This window comes from Xyrauchen texanus, chromosome 2, assembly GCF_025860055.1.
Source record: "Xyrauchen texanus isolate HMW12.3.18 chromosome 2, RBS_HiC_50CHRs, whole genome shotgun sequence".
NCBI lineage: Eukaryota > Metazoa > Chordata > Actinopteri > Cypriniformes > Catostomidae > Xyrauchen > Xyrauchen texanus.
The window spans coordinates 46,163,452-46,181,232 of record NC_068277.1 but is presented as its reverse complement, the minus strand read 5'-3'; the positions used below and the strand labels follow the sequence as shown (position 1 = coordinate 46,181,232).

The window sequence follows — 17,781 nt, the reverse complement described above, 5'->3', positions numbered from 1 at the left end:
TTACCATCTGACAAAGAAATCAGAGCAGCTATCTGACAATCATAAACAGAGATTTTGGTTCTAATAAAAGCCTTGAGAAAAAAACAGGTGTCATAAATATGGGTGATTTTATAGTGGAATTTGTTTTTAGAATTAAACAACATCCGGAAAAAAGATCCATATATTCCACATGGATTAGAATCAAATTAAATTTGGAATTAGTTTGAGGAGACTTGTTTTACACTTTTAATTTTGTTCATAAAGCTATTCTTCTGAAACACTGAAAGACACAGAGTTGATTTTAAGAAGCAATAATGGAGGACTATATAATTAGATCAGGCTGGAAATAGAATGACCTGATGACTAAGACCACTTGTCGTGATACAGAAGGACACACATATACATCTTCTTTTAACAATGTCTCTTAGCAACATTCTTGCAGAAAAAATAAATTAAGACAGATCCTGGTTCTGCTTACCTTAAGGTGTGAAAACCACAGTAGGTTCTCATGTATAGAATAAACACACCATGAATGAAACATCCCAACAGCCCCTGCCAACAGCAAACCCGCTGCTATGACAACAGCCGGCCAACAGCTTTGTCCTGGAATGTGACTCCATAAAAGCTTTAAGCAATCTTCTTTTTCCCCATGCCCATTTTTATAATCCCTTGGATAGTTTTTTGCCCCAAGGTTTACCAAAGACAACCTATTCTGGGTCGTACCTATGTTATCATCTAAATTGCTGTTCCTTTTGCGAGGAACCTTCATTCTCAAAAATGATAATCCTACGTCTTCCCTGTCTTCCCTAGATGTTCTTCTGTCTCTGCCTGTATAAGACCACAAGCTCTCTCTTTTGTTCGAGACTTTCCAGAGTTCCTTGCCCAAAAACTTTATAGCATACGTATTAAAACAATAAAACAAAACCTCATGAGATCATTTCTAAGCTCCAGTCGGCACCAAACAACAATCTGCTGCAGGAACATTTCACATGTGATCAGAGAGAGGGGCTGAGACAGGAAGGAAGACATGTGGGCAGCACAACTGGTGACCTCTTGGTAGTCAGTGGAAAAAAATATAAAAAAAAGATGAAAAAAACACCTGGATCATAGTTTAGAGCTTTTGTAAAAAACAATATTTGTGCTAAAATTAGAACCACGTCCAGCTTGAAATTAAGAATGTGAGGTTCTATAACTGTCAAGCAGATGTCTTCACACACAATGAATTTTGGAGCTTCCAGTGGCAGCTGTCTCAGCCGCAGGACAATATCCCAGAGGAGACACATATACAGGACTGCAAATGCCTTTCGACAAAGATCATGGCAAAACCTGGACATCATTGACACTGTAAGACCAACTCCAGTTGAGAACATTTACAAAACCTCTGCTGAAAAATTAAAAACAGAATTTGCCAGTTTCTAATGGAGGTACAGTTTCTTTCTGCAGTAACAGTTGATTAGCTGCTAAACCAGTGAGTGTTCTCACAGCTTTTGCTCTGAAACAGAACAGGCCATTAATTTGCAGAACAATTTATTTTGCCAGCTAACAAATCACTTGCTTCCTCAAACATTCACTTAGTCCTGGAGGTGTTCTTCAACTGGAGAACTAAAGAAACATATGGAGAATAAAACTTTGGTAATTCAGTCCCTGTGAGCATGATTCAGAAGCTACCAGTCACGTTTTCAAAAGCAAGAGTGCAGATTTAAATATGATGACTCATAAGCAAGCCATAAAATACCAACCAGTGTGTATGTACTTCCCATTTTCCACTGCAGCCAACAAAGGTATACTATACAAGAATGTATTCACATACTGTTTATGTTCATATCTGAAGTGCATTCTGTAATGCCCCTCATTAAAAAAATCATGTACACTGTCCAATTAAAATATCCACTTTGTGAACTCAAATTGGGGTACTAGAGCCCAGACTCTGACTCAAAGTCAGACTCTGACTTGAGTTTGGTCTCGAGTGCAGCCCTATCCATAAACTGATAGTTGCGCCCCTGATATTGACACTCCGGTTTAACTCCATTATCTTAGTTGTGAAGGTTAAAAAAACATTTAAATATTGATGTAATGGCTTAATGTTGAGAATTTAGATTCATGAACAGATTCAATTTCCGGTCTCGACTCGACTTAGCTGTTATGGATTCTTTCTTGAGTCCAACTCTGTCCCCTATGGACTCAAACTTGAGTGGTTAAAGACTCTGGCCCAGTTGCAAGAAAATCCTTAAGTTAAGAAAACCCTTAGTTATAATTCTAAGTGTATTGTCACTAATGGTTTTCTTAACCTAAGGAGTCTTAGGTAGTTGGCAGTTGGTCTTGACTCGGACTCGACTAGCACCCTGTCTACACTTAGCGCTTTCACTGAAGCAACGCAGCAGCTTGAGACTGTCTTCACTGGAGGCGTTGACACAAACATTCTAAACCATTTATTTGTATTGTTGGCAGAAGTAGCGCCAGCGCGTGCAGCGCAAAATGGAACGGAACAACCGTTTACTGTCATTTACCCATTTGCGATGGACGCTTCCAATGTAGATAGCATGATTGCTTATATTGGGTTCTATTGCTTTTGATGTGACAAGACACACGCATCTGGTGTAAACAGGGTGTAAAGTGGACTCGAACCAAACACTATTGTGACCTCACTTGATGAATATAATTGGGGTCTCATCCAGGATACAATAATGATAAAGATGCAGAGTTCCTGTAGCTCAACTGGTAGAGCATTATTGATGTTCCATTCGTGAATGAGTGAGTCTTTTGAACAAATCTTTTAAGTGAATTAATCGTTTACATTTACCTTCTTACACTTACTCATATTTCTCATTCGCTGATGTCTCACCCTTTTGAAGCCAATGAGCTCTATTTTCAACCACGAGACTGACTTGGTGACATTTTTTAATGCCTGCAAATACTGGATTACATTATACTCATCATCTTCCTGTAAGAGAATCTGCTGACTGACTGAACGAGAGGAGGCATAGCGTTCAACAAGGAGAGAAAGAGGTGAAATTCATTAAATCAAGTTTATAGATATGCACAAAACCTAACCCCCAATTTATGAATGTGTAGACCATATAGACCATACAGTTAAAATTACATGAATTACGAATGGAAATGTTGTGCTTTGGTGCACAGTGATATTATTAAGCTTTTATTTAACTTTGTATATGTCCTGTTAAAAAATTTTATCTATTGCAAAACGAGTGACTATAAATCATGCACTGATTGGGATATAGGGTTAAGCTACTCCTGATCTGCTTTATTTTAATGAGCAATCTGGGACAGAGACATGACGATGTATTCAACTGAACATGACTGAACTATTTTGGCACAGTGATTTCTTCTGTTTAAGCTCTGGAAGTCATAACATGATCTGCAGCCCAAACTCTGGCTAACTGTTTATGTGACTGCCAAAGAGAGAAAGAAAAAAAATCTTTCAGCACATATGGAAAATAATCCTTTTCAACAGGAAATGCGTGTGAGACTTTGAGATGAGAACACCATCAATGACTAAACTGACTAAACCACAAATTGTGAATTATGAATCTAGAATTCCTGAGCTGTGCTTTATATTACATGTAGCCTAAGAATACTCAAAAGACCTTTGTCTTTCCTTCAAAGCCTGCTAATTAAATGGTTACTTCATTGTGTCTCAGAATACCCATATTGCAAAAACCTTTTGGCCCCTTTTTTTCCCACATACCACATAGAATTACATTTCAATATTGGCTAAAAAAAACATTTCTCAAAAGTAAACCAGACCACACCAGAAAACAGGCCAAGACAAAGCACAAGCTCTGGAGTTTACCTTTATATTTGAGAACCACAGGTCATTTTCATGAAGTGTAGCCACATAGATGCAGCACAGCAGGCCTAGACTAACTCCCACTATTAAGCCAGTGATTAGACACAATATTGCCCACCATGAGAAACCACCTGGAGAGAATCACAGCAATATTACAGTAATACCAGATAAACAACCCATATGCAAAACAGGAAAAGAGACATGCAGTACATACTGAGCAATAGTCAAACATTATGTGATTAGCCCACAATTTAAGTTAAATTCAAGCAATGGTTTACTTCTTTAAAAAAGGGCTGCACATTTTATATTAGATACACTGTATTGCCACAACAAATAAGCACATATTTACAGTATGATAAAATATTTATATATTGGCACCCTCGGTATATATATGAGCAAAGAAGGCTGTGAAAAATAATCTGCATTATTTGTCCTTTTGATCTTTCATTTGAAAAATTCACAAAAATCTAACCTTTAATTGAAATAAAACAACTGAATGAGGGGAAATATCTCATTATTGAATACATTTTTTTTTCTACAAAACATGTTTTCCACAATTATGACACCCTTAGAAATTCTTATGAGTAAAATATATCTGAAATAAATTCCCATTCATATTTAAAAAATGTTAGTACACCTGGGTGACTAGGAACATTAAATTGTTCAGCCATGACTTCCTGTTTCCTAGGGGTATAAATATGAGTTAACATACAGGCTGAATTCCATTAATCATCAGTCACAGTGGGTTAGACTAAAGAAACTAAAGATTTCACGTTTGTAAATAAAACTGCACTTGGGTTCTTCGTCTTCATGTCATCGTCTTTGTCATTGCCAGCACCATTGTTACAGTGTTAATCTTGAATGGCCCAGTCGGCATCTGGTAAACACTATTTGGTCATGCCTAGATTTAACGTTTTTAGAATAATTTCTTTGGATCCTGGGATTTATTTAGTATAATTTATTGCAGTTGCACTCATTCCATTCTGATTGCCACTTATTGGTGATATGAGTTTATTAATTGCCTGAGGTCAGAGGGTGGTATCAGACATTCAGAGATCTCCAAGTTTAATGCCTCTTTTGCATTATCTGCTTTTTAATTTCCTGCCAAACCAATATGTCCCGGCACCCAACAGAGGATAATGTTGAAATCCTTATGAAATCGATGTATTTTAGTCAAAAAGTTTATGATTATGGGATGATCAGTCTCCATGGATTCAAGTGCTTGAATGCAAGACTTTGAGTCTGAAGCGATTAAAACGTTTCGTCCTCAACCCTGCTCAGAAAGTTTTCCAGTACCAGTAGCAGCGCTTGGGCCTCAGATGTGAAGACAGAGCTCTGTTCTGGAATACGTTTGCCATATTGTTGATCTCCAATTACTACTGCTGCTGACACACTGTTATCCATTTTGGATCCATCCGTGAATACTGTACAATGGAGTGGGAAACTAAATTTCAGTTCCAAGAATTCCTGTTGATACACATTGGAAAGCGTTTCTGCCTTTTTTAGTTGTGCCAATGCCATAATAATAGTTGCTGTTTTATCAAGGTCCAGGGGGGAACAGGCCAAAAATTATACTGTCTTATGTTGTCCAGTTTGATGTTCAAATTCTCCAAGTATGGTTTAATCCATATTCCAAAAGGGTAGATCGCTTTAGGTCTAGCTTCATACAGATAAGAGCATTCTGGTTGGAATACTGGTGTAAAGGCTGGGTTACTTAGATTTGCTTTGAGTTAGACTGCATATTGTAAGGCCAGTTTCAGACACCTAACCTGGAGGGAAGGTTCACCGGCTTCTGTATAAAGGCTTTGAATGGGACTTGCTCTGAAGACTCCAAGAGCTAGACGTATTCCCTAATGGTGTATTGTGTCAAGTGTTCGGATGTATGACTTCCTTGCCTGACCATACAAAATACTCCCGTAATCCAGTCGGGATATAATTAATGTTCTGTAGAGATGTTAAAGAACAGTAGTGTCCACACCCCATTTTGTATTGGCCAGCACTTTAAAAATAAAAATAAAAACTCCTCAACATCTTCAAAAGTGGGATAAAGGAGAATTTAAGGCCTAAGAATTTGAAATAATTCACTAATTTAATGGATTCTGTGTGACACACACACACCTTCCTCATGTGTTATAAGCTTATTTTGGTTACCATATTTATTCATGTCACTGTTTAGTTTGTAGTTATATGTCAGAAGTTTATTGACTGCTTTGTGTTGATTATTAATTGATATTACTCCATCAATAAACTTTGTTATATTTCAAAGAGAAGCGTTTTGGTTTGTACTGCATACACGTGTCAAAGGCTGGCAGGGGATGCCGGTGCTCGGATTCAAGCCTTCGTTGTTTCCTTTTAAATATTGATGCTCTCCGGTCGTCAATTTTCTTAAGAGAAAAATCTAATATTGAGACCGTTATACTGTCTGGTTATTAGTCCCTGATTCCAGAGTGGTGCCCTGGCTATATTAATCCTTATTAATATTCTATTGATTTTAAAAATTGAAAATTATCTTTGATGATTTTTGAATTTGAAGGATGAATAAGCTAGTGTTAATTATAATCAATGTTCCATTAATTTGAATAATTAATGATTATATTTGATAATAATTAACATTCTATTGAATTTGATAATTGATGGTTGTCTTTGATGATTGTTGATTTAAAGGATTAAAAAAATAACATTGATTCTAATCAGTGTTCTATTTATTTTAATAATTGATAATTATCTATTATCTATGTTGTGGCTTTTTTCCTTTTGATATTAGGGAACGTTCCATTGTCAGATTTGGTTCTTCACTAGCTCCAGTTTGTGTTTGAGTGCTTTGTGCTTTCTTTTTTGATAAAGGTAGGTTTTTGTTACTGATTAACTGTGGTTTGTCTTTTGTTAGCAGGTCACATCTGTCTGGCACTCAACTGTGTGTTTGGTTGGTAATGTTACAGATGCAAAGAATTTCTCAAACTTAAAATTTGGGAGCTTTTACACCTCTTTGCGTGCTTCTGCATAGTTCACATTTTTTACATTTTACTCTTTGAATTTATTTTTATTTAATACATACAGAACAGTGTTTTGATGAGGGCGGGTGATTCCCTGAGCAATTTCAGCATTTTATGGTTTAAACAGGTTTCTTCATGCCTGTCCTCTCCTCAATTGTAACAGATAGGATTGCTTCCAGCGGAGCTATGACAAACCTCTGACAATTGAATCATCATAGGGGTTAGGGATGTATATGTCAACAGGGACCCTCAAGTACACTAAACAGATCCATTCAGGCAATTGATGATAGTTGAATGTCATTATATAGGTTCCAGTCTTTATCATTTGGTCTCCTTTATTTATTGTAATCCTCTTTACACTTGTAACATCTTGTTTTGCTAGTTCTGAGTTCTTCAGTCTTTCCCATGTCTTGTAGTTCACTAGTTCGTATTATACCTTTGCTAGAGTTTAGGTATGGGTGTAAAGATGCCTTCATAGGAACACCAGCCACAGTATTTGCACACATTAGATTATCTACAAGAACTTTCTTTGCACATTCAAACAGAATTTGGCCTGACCTCTTTTTCAAGTCTTTGACAGTTCCTGCAGTTCCTTTATGTATTGCAAAAGGGCAGAGTTTTGTTAGTGCCATGTCAGGTGATTGAGATTCTAAAATGATAAATCTCTCCCAATTTTCATTTTTTGGAACACTTACACATCTAGCATCCAAGTCATCATCCAAATTCTGTTCTAGTATCCGTCTTTTTGGAGTTTGTTTGTTTGCCATATTTATTATGTTTTATTTAATCATTCTTGCTCCCCACCTGCCTCAGAGCCCAACAAGGGGATGCACAGAGCCACGGAACTCCAGCAGATATGCACCAAGGATACAAGAAAGATATACTCTTGTAATAAGAGCTAAAAGCTCAAATTGTTTGACTGACCCTATGTCACCACCTTCAGGGAAAGTGTCATTGTGGCTGATTTAAATGCCAGTAATTTCCCAAGGCATGTCATGACTAGCCGCTTGGTTGGATCGGGCCTCTCCAACTGCCTGCCTATATGAAATTAGAGCCAAAGCATTGTGTTGGATCTGGGGGAGTTGCAACTGCCCACATTCCTCAAATGCCAGGGTCTCTTCTTCCACAGACATCGGTCGCAACTTACGGCCAACCAGTCGCCCAAATTGTCCCCTTTTATGAACAGCAAGGGGACCTATTCTACCCCAGGTCCCCACAGGGTGGGAAGTAGCTATAAGAAAATAGCTAAAGCACTGAAAATGCCCATTTCCACCATTAGGGCAAAAAATAACAAGTTCCAATCAACTGGATATCTTAAGAATTGGCCTGTAATAGGACGTGTGTCTATACTGTCTCCAAGCACAGAGAGGAGGATGGTTCAAGTGGCCAAAGAATCTCCAAGGATCACAGCTTGAGAATTGGGTATTGGGTAGAAATTGATTGGGTATTGGGTCTGGAAGTTTCCAAAAAAATAATCAGACATCACCTACATCACCACAAGTTGTTTGGGAGGGTTTCAAGACAAAGAGCTTCTGCTCTCATCCATCAGCAAACTCGAGCATCTTCAGTTTTCCAGACACTACTGGAACTTCAAATGCGACTGGGTTCTTTGGTCAGATGAAAAAAAAATGTTTTTTTGGCAGCACACATAGATGAAGTAGTACCCAATGTCCATGGTAAAATGTGGTGCTGGATCTTTAATGTTGTGGGGCTGTTTATCTGCCAGAGGTCCTGGACATCTTGTTTGGATACATGGCATCACGGTCTCTATCAAATACCAAGAGATAAAAAATCTAAACCAGGCTGCTTTTGCCCAAAAGCTTACAATGGTCCCTGGTTGGATCTTCCAGCAGGACAATGATCATCACAATCACAATCATCACAAAAATGGTTCACTCACCACAAAATCAAGGTTCTGCCCTGGCCATCCCAGTCTCCTGACCTGAACCCCATAAACAATTTGTGGGGTGAACTGAAGAGGAAAGTCCACCAACATGGACCTCTGATTTGAAGGATCTGGAGAGATTCTGTATGGAGGAATGGTCTCAGATCCTTTGCCACGTGTTCTCCAACCTCATTAGTCATTATAAAAGAGGACTCAGAGCTGTTATCTTGGCAAAGGGAGGTGGCAAAAAGTATAAAAGGGTGCCAATAATTATGGCTTATGCATTTTGGAGAAAAATATTTATTCAATGAGATATTTACCCTGATTCAATTGTTTTACTTCAATTGAAAGTAAAACAAAATTATTTGAACGAAAGATTAAAAGGATTAACAATGCAGATTTTGTTTTTCACAGCCTTCTTTGCACATATTTACCAAGGGTGCCAATATTTTTTGCCACCACTGTGTGTGTGTGTGTGTGTGTGTGTGTGTGTGTGTGTGTGTGTGTGTGTGTGTGTGTGTGTGTGTGTATGTGTGTGTTATATATATATATATATATATATATATATATATATATATATATATATAGACCACTGCAAAATGATAATTTTTTTTCTGGATTTACTATTTATAGGTATGTGTTTGAGTAAAAATGTGCATTTTATCTTATTCTATAAAGTACTGACAACACTTATCCCATAAAAATATTGTCATTTAGAGGGTTGTATTTGCAGAAAATGACAACTGATACTGATACAACATGGCGCCGCAGATGGCCGCCTCGGTGTGGAGCTCTTCAATTCTTTTGTTGTTTTTGTTAGTTTGTCCTGTGTTTAGCAATCTTTTACCAATCAGTTTTACCAGGGACGAACTGCTGAACATTCAGCAGCATATACCAGATCATCTTTTCCCAGTTTTTCAATATTCTGACGTTTTACTGGACATTTTAGTTGGAGGCGCTGCTGTGTTGTTTAGATGCGCTACGAGACGCAGGCGAGGGAGACGAGCTGGTTAAACTCCGTCAGCGCGGCGTTCGAACAGCACTGCCGAGCATTCATCTCGCAAATCTCCGCTGTCTTCCCAACAAAACGGACAAACTACATCTCCTCACACATACTAATAAGGACTTTTCAAACTCTGCTGCACTGTGCTTCACTGAAACCTGGCTGAGTGAAGCCATTCCGGACAGCGCATTACATCTGCCGGGCTTCCAGCTGTTCAGAGCGGATCGCATCGCGGAGTTAACGGGGAAAACGAGAGCGGTGGAACATGCTTTTACATCAACGAAAGTTGGTGTACAGATGTAACAACACTAAAGAGGATGTGCTGTCCTAATCTGGAAGCGCTCTTTATTAACTGTAAGCCGTTCTACTCGCCGCAGGAGTTTTCTTCGTTTATTCTGGTGAGTGTTTACATTCCTCCAAACGCGTCTGGGAACTTAGCGCTGCAACAGCTGGCTGATCAAATCTCAGACACAGAACAACAATACCCGGACTCAGTCATTATTATTCTTGGGGACTTTAACAAAACAAATCTCACACGTGAACTGCCCAAATACAGACAGCACATTACATGCCCCACCAGAGACAGGAATATATTGGATCACTGCTATACAACATTAAAGGATGCATATCGCTCTGTCCCACGTGCAGCTTTGGGACTCTCTGATCACTGTCTGGTTCATCTTCTCCCGACCTACAGGCAGAAATTAAAATCATCAAAGCCAGTTGTAAGGACTATAAGGAGATGTAGTTCCAGCTCTGCTTCAATAGTCCAAGCCTGCTTTGACTGCACTGATTGGAGTGTTTTTGAAGCTGCAGCTACAGACCTGGACGAGCTCACAGATACTGTTACATCATACATCAGTTTCTGTGAGGATATGTGCATCCCTACTAGGACATTTTTGTCATTCAACAATGATAAACCATGGTTCACAGGAAAACTCAGACAGCTTCGTCATGCCAAAGAGGAGGCTTACAGGGGTGGGGATAGAGTCTTGTATAATCAGGCCAGGAACACACTGAATAAGGAAATCAGAGTGGCTAAAAGAAGCTACTCTGAGAAGCTGTAAAGCAAGTTTTCAGCTAACGACCCTGCATCAGTGTGGAGTGGCCTGAAACAACTTCCTAATTACAGGACTCCTACCCCCAACCCTGTGGTGGACCAACGACTGGCTGACGACCTGAATGTGTTTTACTGCAGATTTGAAAGGCCCGATTTCACACCCCACATGCACTCGGACCTTCATTTCACACAACCATTAACACCTCCTGCAACCCCCCTCCTCCCCCCTCCTGCTACACTACCTGCACTCAAGATCTGTGAGGACGATGTGTGCCGTGTCTTTCGGAAGCAAAGGACAAGGAAGGCTCCAGGACCAGATGGCATCTCACCAGCTTGCCTTCGTTCCTGTGCTAACCAACTGGCCCCCATCTTCACTCAGATCTTCAATAGATCACTGGAGCAGTGTGAAGTCCCATGCTGCTTCAAACGCTCAGTTATTATCCACGTCCCTAAGAAACCTAAAATCACAGGACTTAATGACTACAGACCTGTCGCCCTGACATCTGTGGTCATGAAGTCATTTGAGAGACTGGTGTTGGCCCACCTGAAGGACATCACTGGACCCTTTCTGGACCCCCTTCAATTTGCTTATCGAGCAAACAGGTCTGTGGATGATGCAGTCAACATGGGTTTGCATCATATCCTGCAACATCTGGACAGACCGGGGACATACGTAAGGATCCTTTTGTGGACTTCAGCTCGGCTTTCAACACAATCATACCAGATATACTCCGGACTAAGTTAAACCAACTCCCTGTTCCCACCTCTACCTGTCAGTGGATTACCAGCTTTCTGACGGACAGGCAGCAGCTTGTGAGGCAGGGAAAATTCACTTCCACCACCTGTACCATCAGCACTGGTGCCCCCCAGGGATGTGTGCTCTCCCCACTACTCTTCTCCCTGTACACCAATGACTGCACCACCAAGGACCCCTCTGTCAGGCTCCTGAAGTTTGCAGACGACACCACTGTCATCGGCCTCATCCGAGATGATGATGAGTCTGCATATAGAAAGGAGGATGAACGGCTGGCTTTCTGGTGCAGTCAAAACAACCTGGAGCTGAACACGCTCAAAACAGTGGAGATGATTGTGGACTTTAGGAGGAACACCCCAACATTGTCCCCCCTCACCATTCTAAACAGCACTGTGGCAGCAGTGGAGTCATTCAGGTTCCTGGGCACTACCATCTCACAGGACCTGAAGTGGGAGATACACATCGACTCCATTGTGAAAAAGGCCCAGCAGAGGTTGTACTTCCTTCGCCAGCTGAGGAAGTTCAACCTGCCACCAGTGCTGCTGAAACAGTTCTACTCAGCAGTCATTGAGTCTCTCCTCTGAACTTCAATAACTGTCTGGTTTGGTGAAGCTACGAAATCAGACATCAGAAGACTACAAAGGACAGTTCGGTCTGCTGAGAGGATTATTGGTTGCCCCCTGCCTCCCCTTCAAGAACTATACACTTCCAGAGTGAGGAAAAAGGCTGGTAAAATCACTCTGGACCCCACTCACCCTGCCAACTACCTCTTTGAACTGTTGCCTTCTGGCCGGCGCTTCAGAGCTCTGAACACCAGAACCGTCAGACACAGGAACAGTTTTTTCCCTCAGGCCATCCATCTAATGAACAATTAAATTGCCCCATTGAGCAATAATTATGTGCAATACACACTTTAATTTTAATTTATATTATCCAACATATCCACTTCTGCCATTACTTACATTGCTCTGTACATAATATACAGGTTTTTGTTCTTTATATAACAAGATTGTATTAGATTTGCACTACGTGTGTGTATGTGGGTATGTATGAAGGTGAGTGTATGTACATATATGTATAATTATTTATTTGTGTTCTTTTTTGTTTTTAATTACCTATGTCTTGCTGCTGTTTTTGGTATTGTTTGTATTGTTGTTGACTGGAAGCTCCTGTCACCTAGACAAATTCCTTGTATGTGTAAGCATACTTGGCAATAAAGCTAATTCTGATTCTGATTCTGAACTGGTCAAAATAACAAAAAAGATACAGAAAACAAGTTCATATTCATATTTTAAACAACACAATACTAATGTTTTAACTTAGGAAGAGTTCAGAAATCAGTATTTGGTCGAATAACCCTGATTTTCAATCACAGCTTTCATGCACCTTGGCATGCTCTTTACCAGTCTTTCACATTGCTGCTGGGTGACTTTATCCCACTTGCAAAAATTGCAGCTCTGCTTTGTTTGATGGCTTGTGGCCATCCATCTTCCTCTTGATCCTCTTGATTATTTGTATTTGGAATTTGGGGGAACTGTTGTCAGTACTTTATAGAATAAAACATAAATGTTACATACCTATAAATAGTAAATCCAGGGAAACTGATAATTTTGAAGTGGTCTCTTTTTCCAGAGCTATATACACCGATCAGCCACAACATTAAAACCACCTACCTAATATTGTGTAGGTCCCCCTTGTACACTCAAACCAGCCTGTCTGGCACCAACAATCATCCATGCGATTATCTAATCAGCCAATCATGAAGCAGCAGTGCATAAAATCATCTCAGTGATTTCGACCATGGCATGATTGTTGGTGCCAGACGGGCTGGTTTGAGTATTTCTGTAACTGCTGATCTCCTGGGATTTTCACACACAACAGTCCCTAGAATTTATTCTGAATGGTGCCAAAAACAAAAAACATCCAGTGAGCGGCAGTTCTGTAGATGGAAATGCCTTGTTGATGAGAGATATCAACAAAGAATGGCACAACTGGTTTGAACTGACAACGTTTACGGTAGCTCATATAACCACTCTGGACAACACGGTGAGAAGAATAACATCTCAGAATGCTATTCTGAGATGCGTGTTGGCGCTGTTTTGGCAACACGAAGGGGACCTAAAAACACAATATTAGGCAGGTATTTTTAATGATGTGGCTGATCGTGTGTGTGTATATATATATATATTTATATATTTATTTATTAGGGTTGGGCGACATGGCAAAACAATTAAATCTCAATATCAAACTTCGATTCACGATTAGATTTTTTCAACTTTGAAATGTACTCCAACACAAATGATATGTTCTTTATTAGAATGCAAGGCAACCTGGTTGAAGAATTTAAGTTTTTTTCATTATAGGAAGCTGTGCAAGAAACATGTATTAATGCACCAAATGCACAATAGGGTGAAGTTGTCAGATAAATAAAAATCCAGAAGTTCAGAAATAATAGAATAAGAAAACTGCTAAATAATTCTTAGCTAGTGTAGGTCTCATTTTATCTAAACTAATTCTATCTAGAAAGTTATCTAGAAATCCATATCTATAAATTATCATGTTTATCAAGAACAGTAGTGCCCAAACTTTTTCCAATGAAAGGCCAAAAATATTTTTGCTCTTGATTGAGGGCAGTGGGCCAAAATAAATGTTAATGATTTATCTTGTCAGGCTTGATTTTAAATGTACTTCTATTTACTTTTCCAACAGCACTGACCTGCTGCGAACCTCTCTGTGGGTTCAGCTATACACTCTGGCTTTAGGTTGTGAATGCTGGGCCCTGTCTCCTTTCCTTTGCTGCCCTTCCTCTGCCTGAGCGCAGTCATCTTGGAAAACAGGCTTCAAGTCCTGATAAGACATTGCAAACACATGTTCAAAAATAATGACAAAATGAGCGGCAGTTCTGCAGACGGAAACATCTTGTTGATGAGAGAGGACAACGGAGAATGGCCAGACTGGTTTGAGCTGACAGAAATGGTACGGTAACTCGGATAACAACTCTTTACTATTGAAGCTCCTGACCCATATCTGCATGATTTTATGCACTGCTGCCACATGATTGGCTGGTTGGTGTAAGTAGGTGTACACCTGTACACCTGGTGTAAGTAGGTGTACAGGTGTACCTAATAAAGTGGAGTGTACATTGAATAAGGGTTGCATGGTAGACAGGTGCTACGGTAGTATTGCGATACTAAAGCTTCAAAATACTGCCAGTGCCACAGTATTTTTTAAACGGTAGTACAGTCAATACGATAGTACCATAAGTTATGTTGTATGTGCGGTAGTAAATATTATTTTAGCTAAAACCTTCATTTGAATCAGACCTATGTTTGCATTAACATAAAAAATAGCAGTGCCTTTTAAGAGTGCAAAATTATGTTTAGAATTTGCCCCTTGTATTGTTTATTTTTCAATGAGTGGTTTTCTCATGCTTCAAACACACGTCTGAATCCCAGCATTTTAATTTGGCGGCTGTCTACCCTAATGGATAATATGAATTTAGGTTCAACTTTGGAGAGTGAGAAGCTTTTTACACAACACAATTCACGTAGCGAGATTTTGAATTATTTGGGATTTTGCCTGATGAGACCAGGAAAACCAATCTGCCATGAATGTCCACAGATCTTTCAAGCCAAAGGGGAAAACCCCAGCAACCTTATTAAACACCTTCGGACACATCCCTCTGCCTCTGCAGAATACACACGGGTTAGTGCCACTTAATTTAACCTAAATGCTTAATCTTAACATTAACAGATTTGCCATTTCTATGAAAAATCGAACGTTGCACTCGTTTAATTTAAAAACTCGTTAAAAGTAGAACTCGTAAAGTATGCACTTATGATAAGATCATGTCCCTGAGCCATGCGATTAAACCAGTGTGTGTGTGTGTGTGTGTGTGTGTGTGTGTGTGTGTGTGTGTGTAATCTGCACTCACATTGCTGTTTACCAGGAGAGAGGGGATGAAGCAGTTGTATGAAACAGCTGCTCAAAACAGTCTTTTCAATGTTACAATATCTTTTTATGTTACCAACAATCAAATAATCACAGAAATAATGGAATAAAAGTTTAAAGCCGTTGCCGTTTGAAATGGTTTTGAAGAGGCAACGTTTTGCATTAGGTAACAAGTTAGTCCATTTGACCCTTCTCCCAATTCATCTAGCCGTTATTTTCACCACTTCCAGAGCAAAAAGTGGAATGGGTAGTTTAAGAACAACCTTTGCTGTGACAAACTGTGTTAAGGATTAACTAAATTGATTATATCTGCACAGTTTTTGCTTGCTTAGTTATTGATTTTGGGTGTGTTTTGTTTGTAGGTAGTGGGCCCACATTTTGAAAATCTGCTTAGTACCCCCAAACTGCTAGGGCCGGCCCTGGATAATAAATATATTGTGCGAAAGCATAGAGTTTTCTTCTTACTATACCAAACGCAGGTCAAATAAACATAACAGGCTACATCATATAAGACCATAAATTGTATATTTTTAACCTGTTACTCTTAATCACATCTTTTAATCTATTGCATCTGCTATTTATTATTAGAAAAACAAATAACTGCACATTTAATATATTAAAATATATTAATAATAATATCTAGTTGGTATAATAAATATAATATACAGTGGTTATGTAAATATAAAATAATTCTTCCAATCACAGACTAATTTCAGATCTGTTGACATAATGCTGCAGTCCACAATAAAGAAAAATAATACAGCACACTGTTAGCATGTTTCTGTCTATATCTCGATCACATTGTAGCGCAATATTCCAGCAATTAAACGATACAAATCCACCGAACAAAGCATATAATGGTCTATTGCCGTTATCCTGGAAACACTAGAAACACTTCGACACCGAAATGTAGAGATGCATTTCGGTGTCGAAATGTATTCATGTTGCTTCAGGACACTTTCACGAACTACTCTCAAGTTCAAAGCTAGAGAGCGTCGGGCACAACGCAACGCAAGTGGGCACACTAGATAATAATCGCTCGGACAGCGAAACAAAACAACAAACCATCACGCCGCGATCGTTTTTTTCGTGCATTCATTCATTCATTGGCAGGCCTCTGTTTTGCAGCGGCGTTTCCTGCTCGCATCTCAGCAACAATGTCAGGAGATCTCAGATCGCATCAGCCGCTGATCTCGGTCTCCTGCAAGCTGCTGCCCGTCTCATCTCTCGCGGTCCCCCGTGAGTATTCACTTACTGTAAAACAAAGCCAATTTAAATACACTATTGAACACATCTCTCACCCTGTACAATGGAGCTCGTAGTTCCTTATCGGATGTCCGGTTGCTCCTCCTCTCTCAAGGACACTCTCCTCTAGCCAGTGAGCGCTGCATGACAACAAACCTCTGCACGGTCAAATGAACAGGAATAAACGTTTAGACACTATATTAGGACACAGAACGGTTATTTAATTCAACGCCGTGTTTCCTTAAAATGTTCTGTGGATTGACAGCATTCAATAACTCACCGAATGGATTTAAAGTGGACAAGAGCACTCCCCTTGTTTCATCCAGCGCCTCATCCCCCCCTGAAAGACTCTCTTCAGAGTCCCACTACTTGTTGAACACCTGCCCCGGAACACATGGCTATCACACCCATTAGGGCATAAAATCAAATTTATATGGTAACCGAAACTAAACTCCAGCAAGGCAATGCAACACTGAAAAAGGGAAGCAGCTCTATTGCAAAACCTGTACACATGAAATCAACTTAATATGCTGCGTTTATGTTTCACTTGAGAACATGATATTGTGTAAAGTCCAGTCATTGCTTTGAAATGTTCGAATGGATTCATATTGCTTTCGGATGGTGTTCAAAGTAATTTTTATTGCTTGCTCAGTCAACTTATTTAAAATGAGTTAATGCAACACAATTATTTAGCATTTGTTCTGAACTTAATTTCATTGATTACAATCCATCTATGTTCACTTAATCCAATTGTGTTGGGACTATGTGAATAATATTTGTTGCATCAATGATTGCTGAAACCAGGCAGGGGATTTCCAGATCCCAGTATGCTTTGCATGGGACTTGATTGGGAGAGTAGGCTACATTTTAATGCATTTCTATGCAAAATGAAACAAGTAGGATACTTGCTAGTGTTTAATGTTCTGTTATGTTGGGATGTAGAGTTAGAGGTTGCCATTGTGTAGGAGAGTGGAGCTAATGGTTATTTTGAAGTAGGGCAAAAGTCTATTTTAAAGTCAGTGTGTATTTATTTTCTTATGAAGTAAAGACTGGTGGGTTATCAGTATTGACTGATTGGGGATCTGTAAAATCTCAGCAGCAAC

General features: G+C 39.4%; 1 protein-coding gene across 2 annotated transcripts in view; it reads right to left on the bottom strand.

Moving 5' to 3' along the window:
• Positions 1 to 17,035, bottom strand: part of LOC127654835 (probable C-mannosyltransferase DPY19L3) — a 68,162-nt gene extending 51,127 nt beyond the window's left edge. Inside the window, exons 1-4 of one of the 2 annotated variants that reach the window (XM_052142327.1) lie at positions 16,959 to 17,035; positions 16,735 to 16,836; positions 14,199 to 14,329; positions 3,791 to 3,918 (exon numbers count right to left, since the gene is read on the bottom strand). In XM_052142327.1, the coding sequence (XP_051998287.1) occupies positions 3,791 to 3,918; positions 14,199 to 14,307 (237 nt within the window). In that variant the 5' untranslated portion in view covers positions 14,308 to 14,329; positions 16,735 to 16,836; positions 16,959 to 17,035. Of the gene's footprint in view, positions 1 to 457; positions 810 to 3,790; positions 3,919 to 14,198; positions 14,330 to 16,734; positions 16,837 to 16,958 lie in introns of those variants that run through there. The other variant, XM_052142316.1, reaches the window with a different exon arrangement.
• Positions 17,036 to 17,781: the final 746 nt, after the last annotated feature.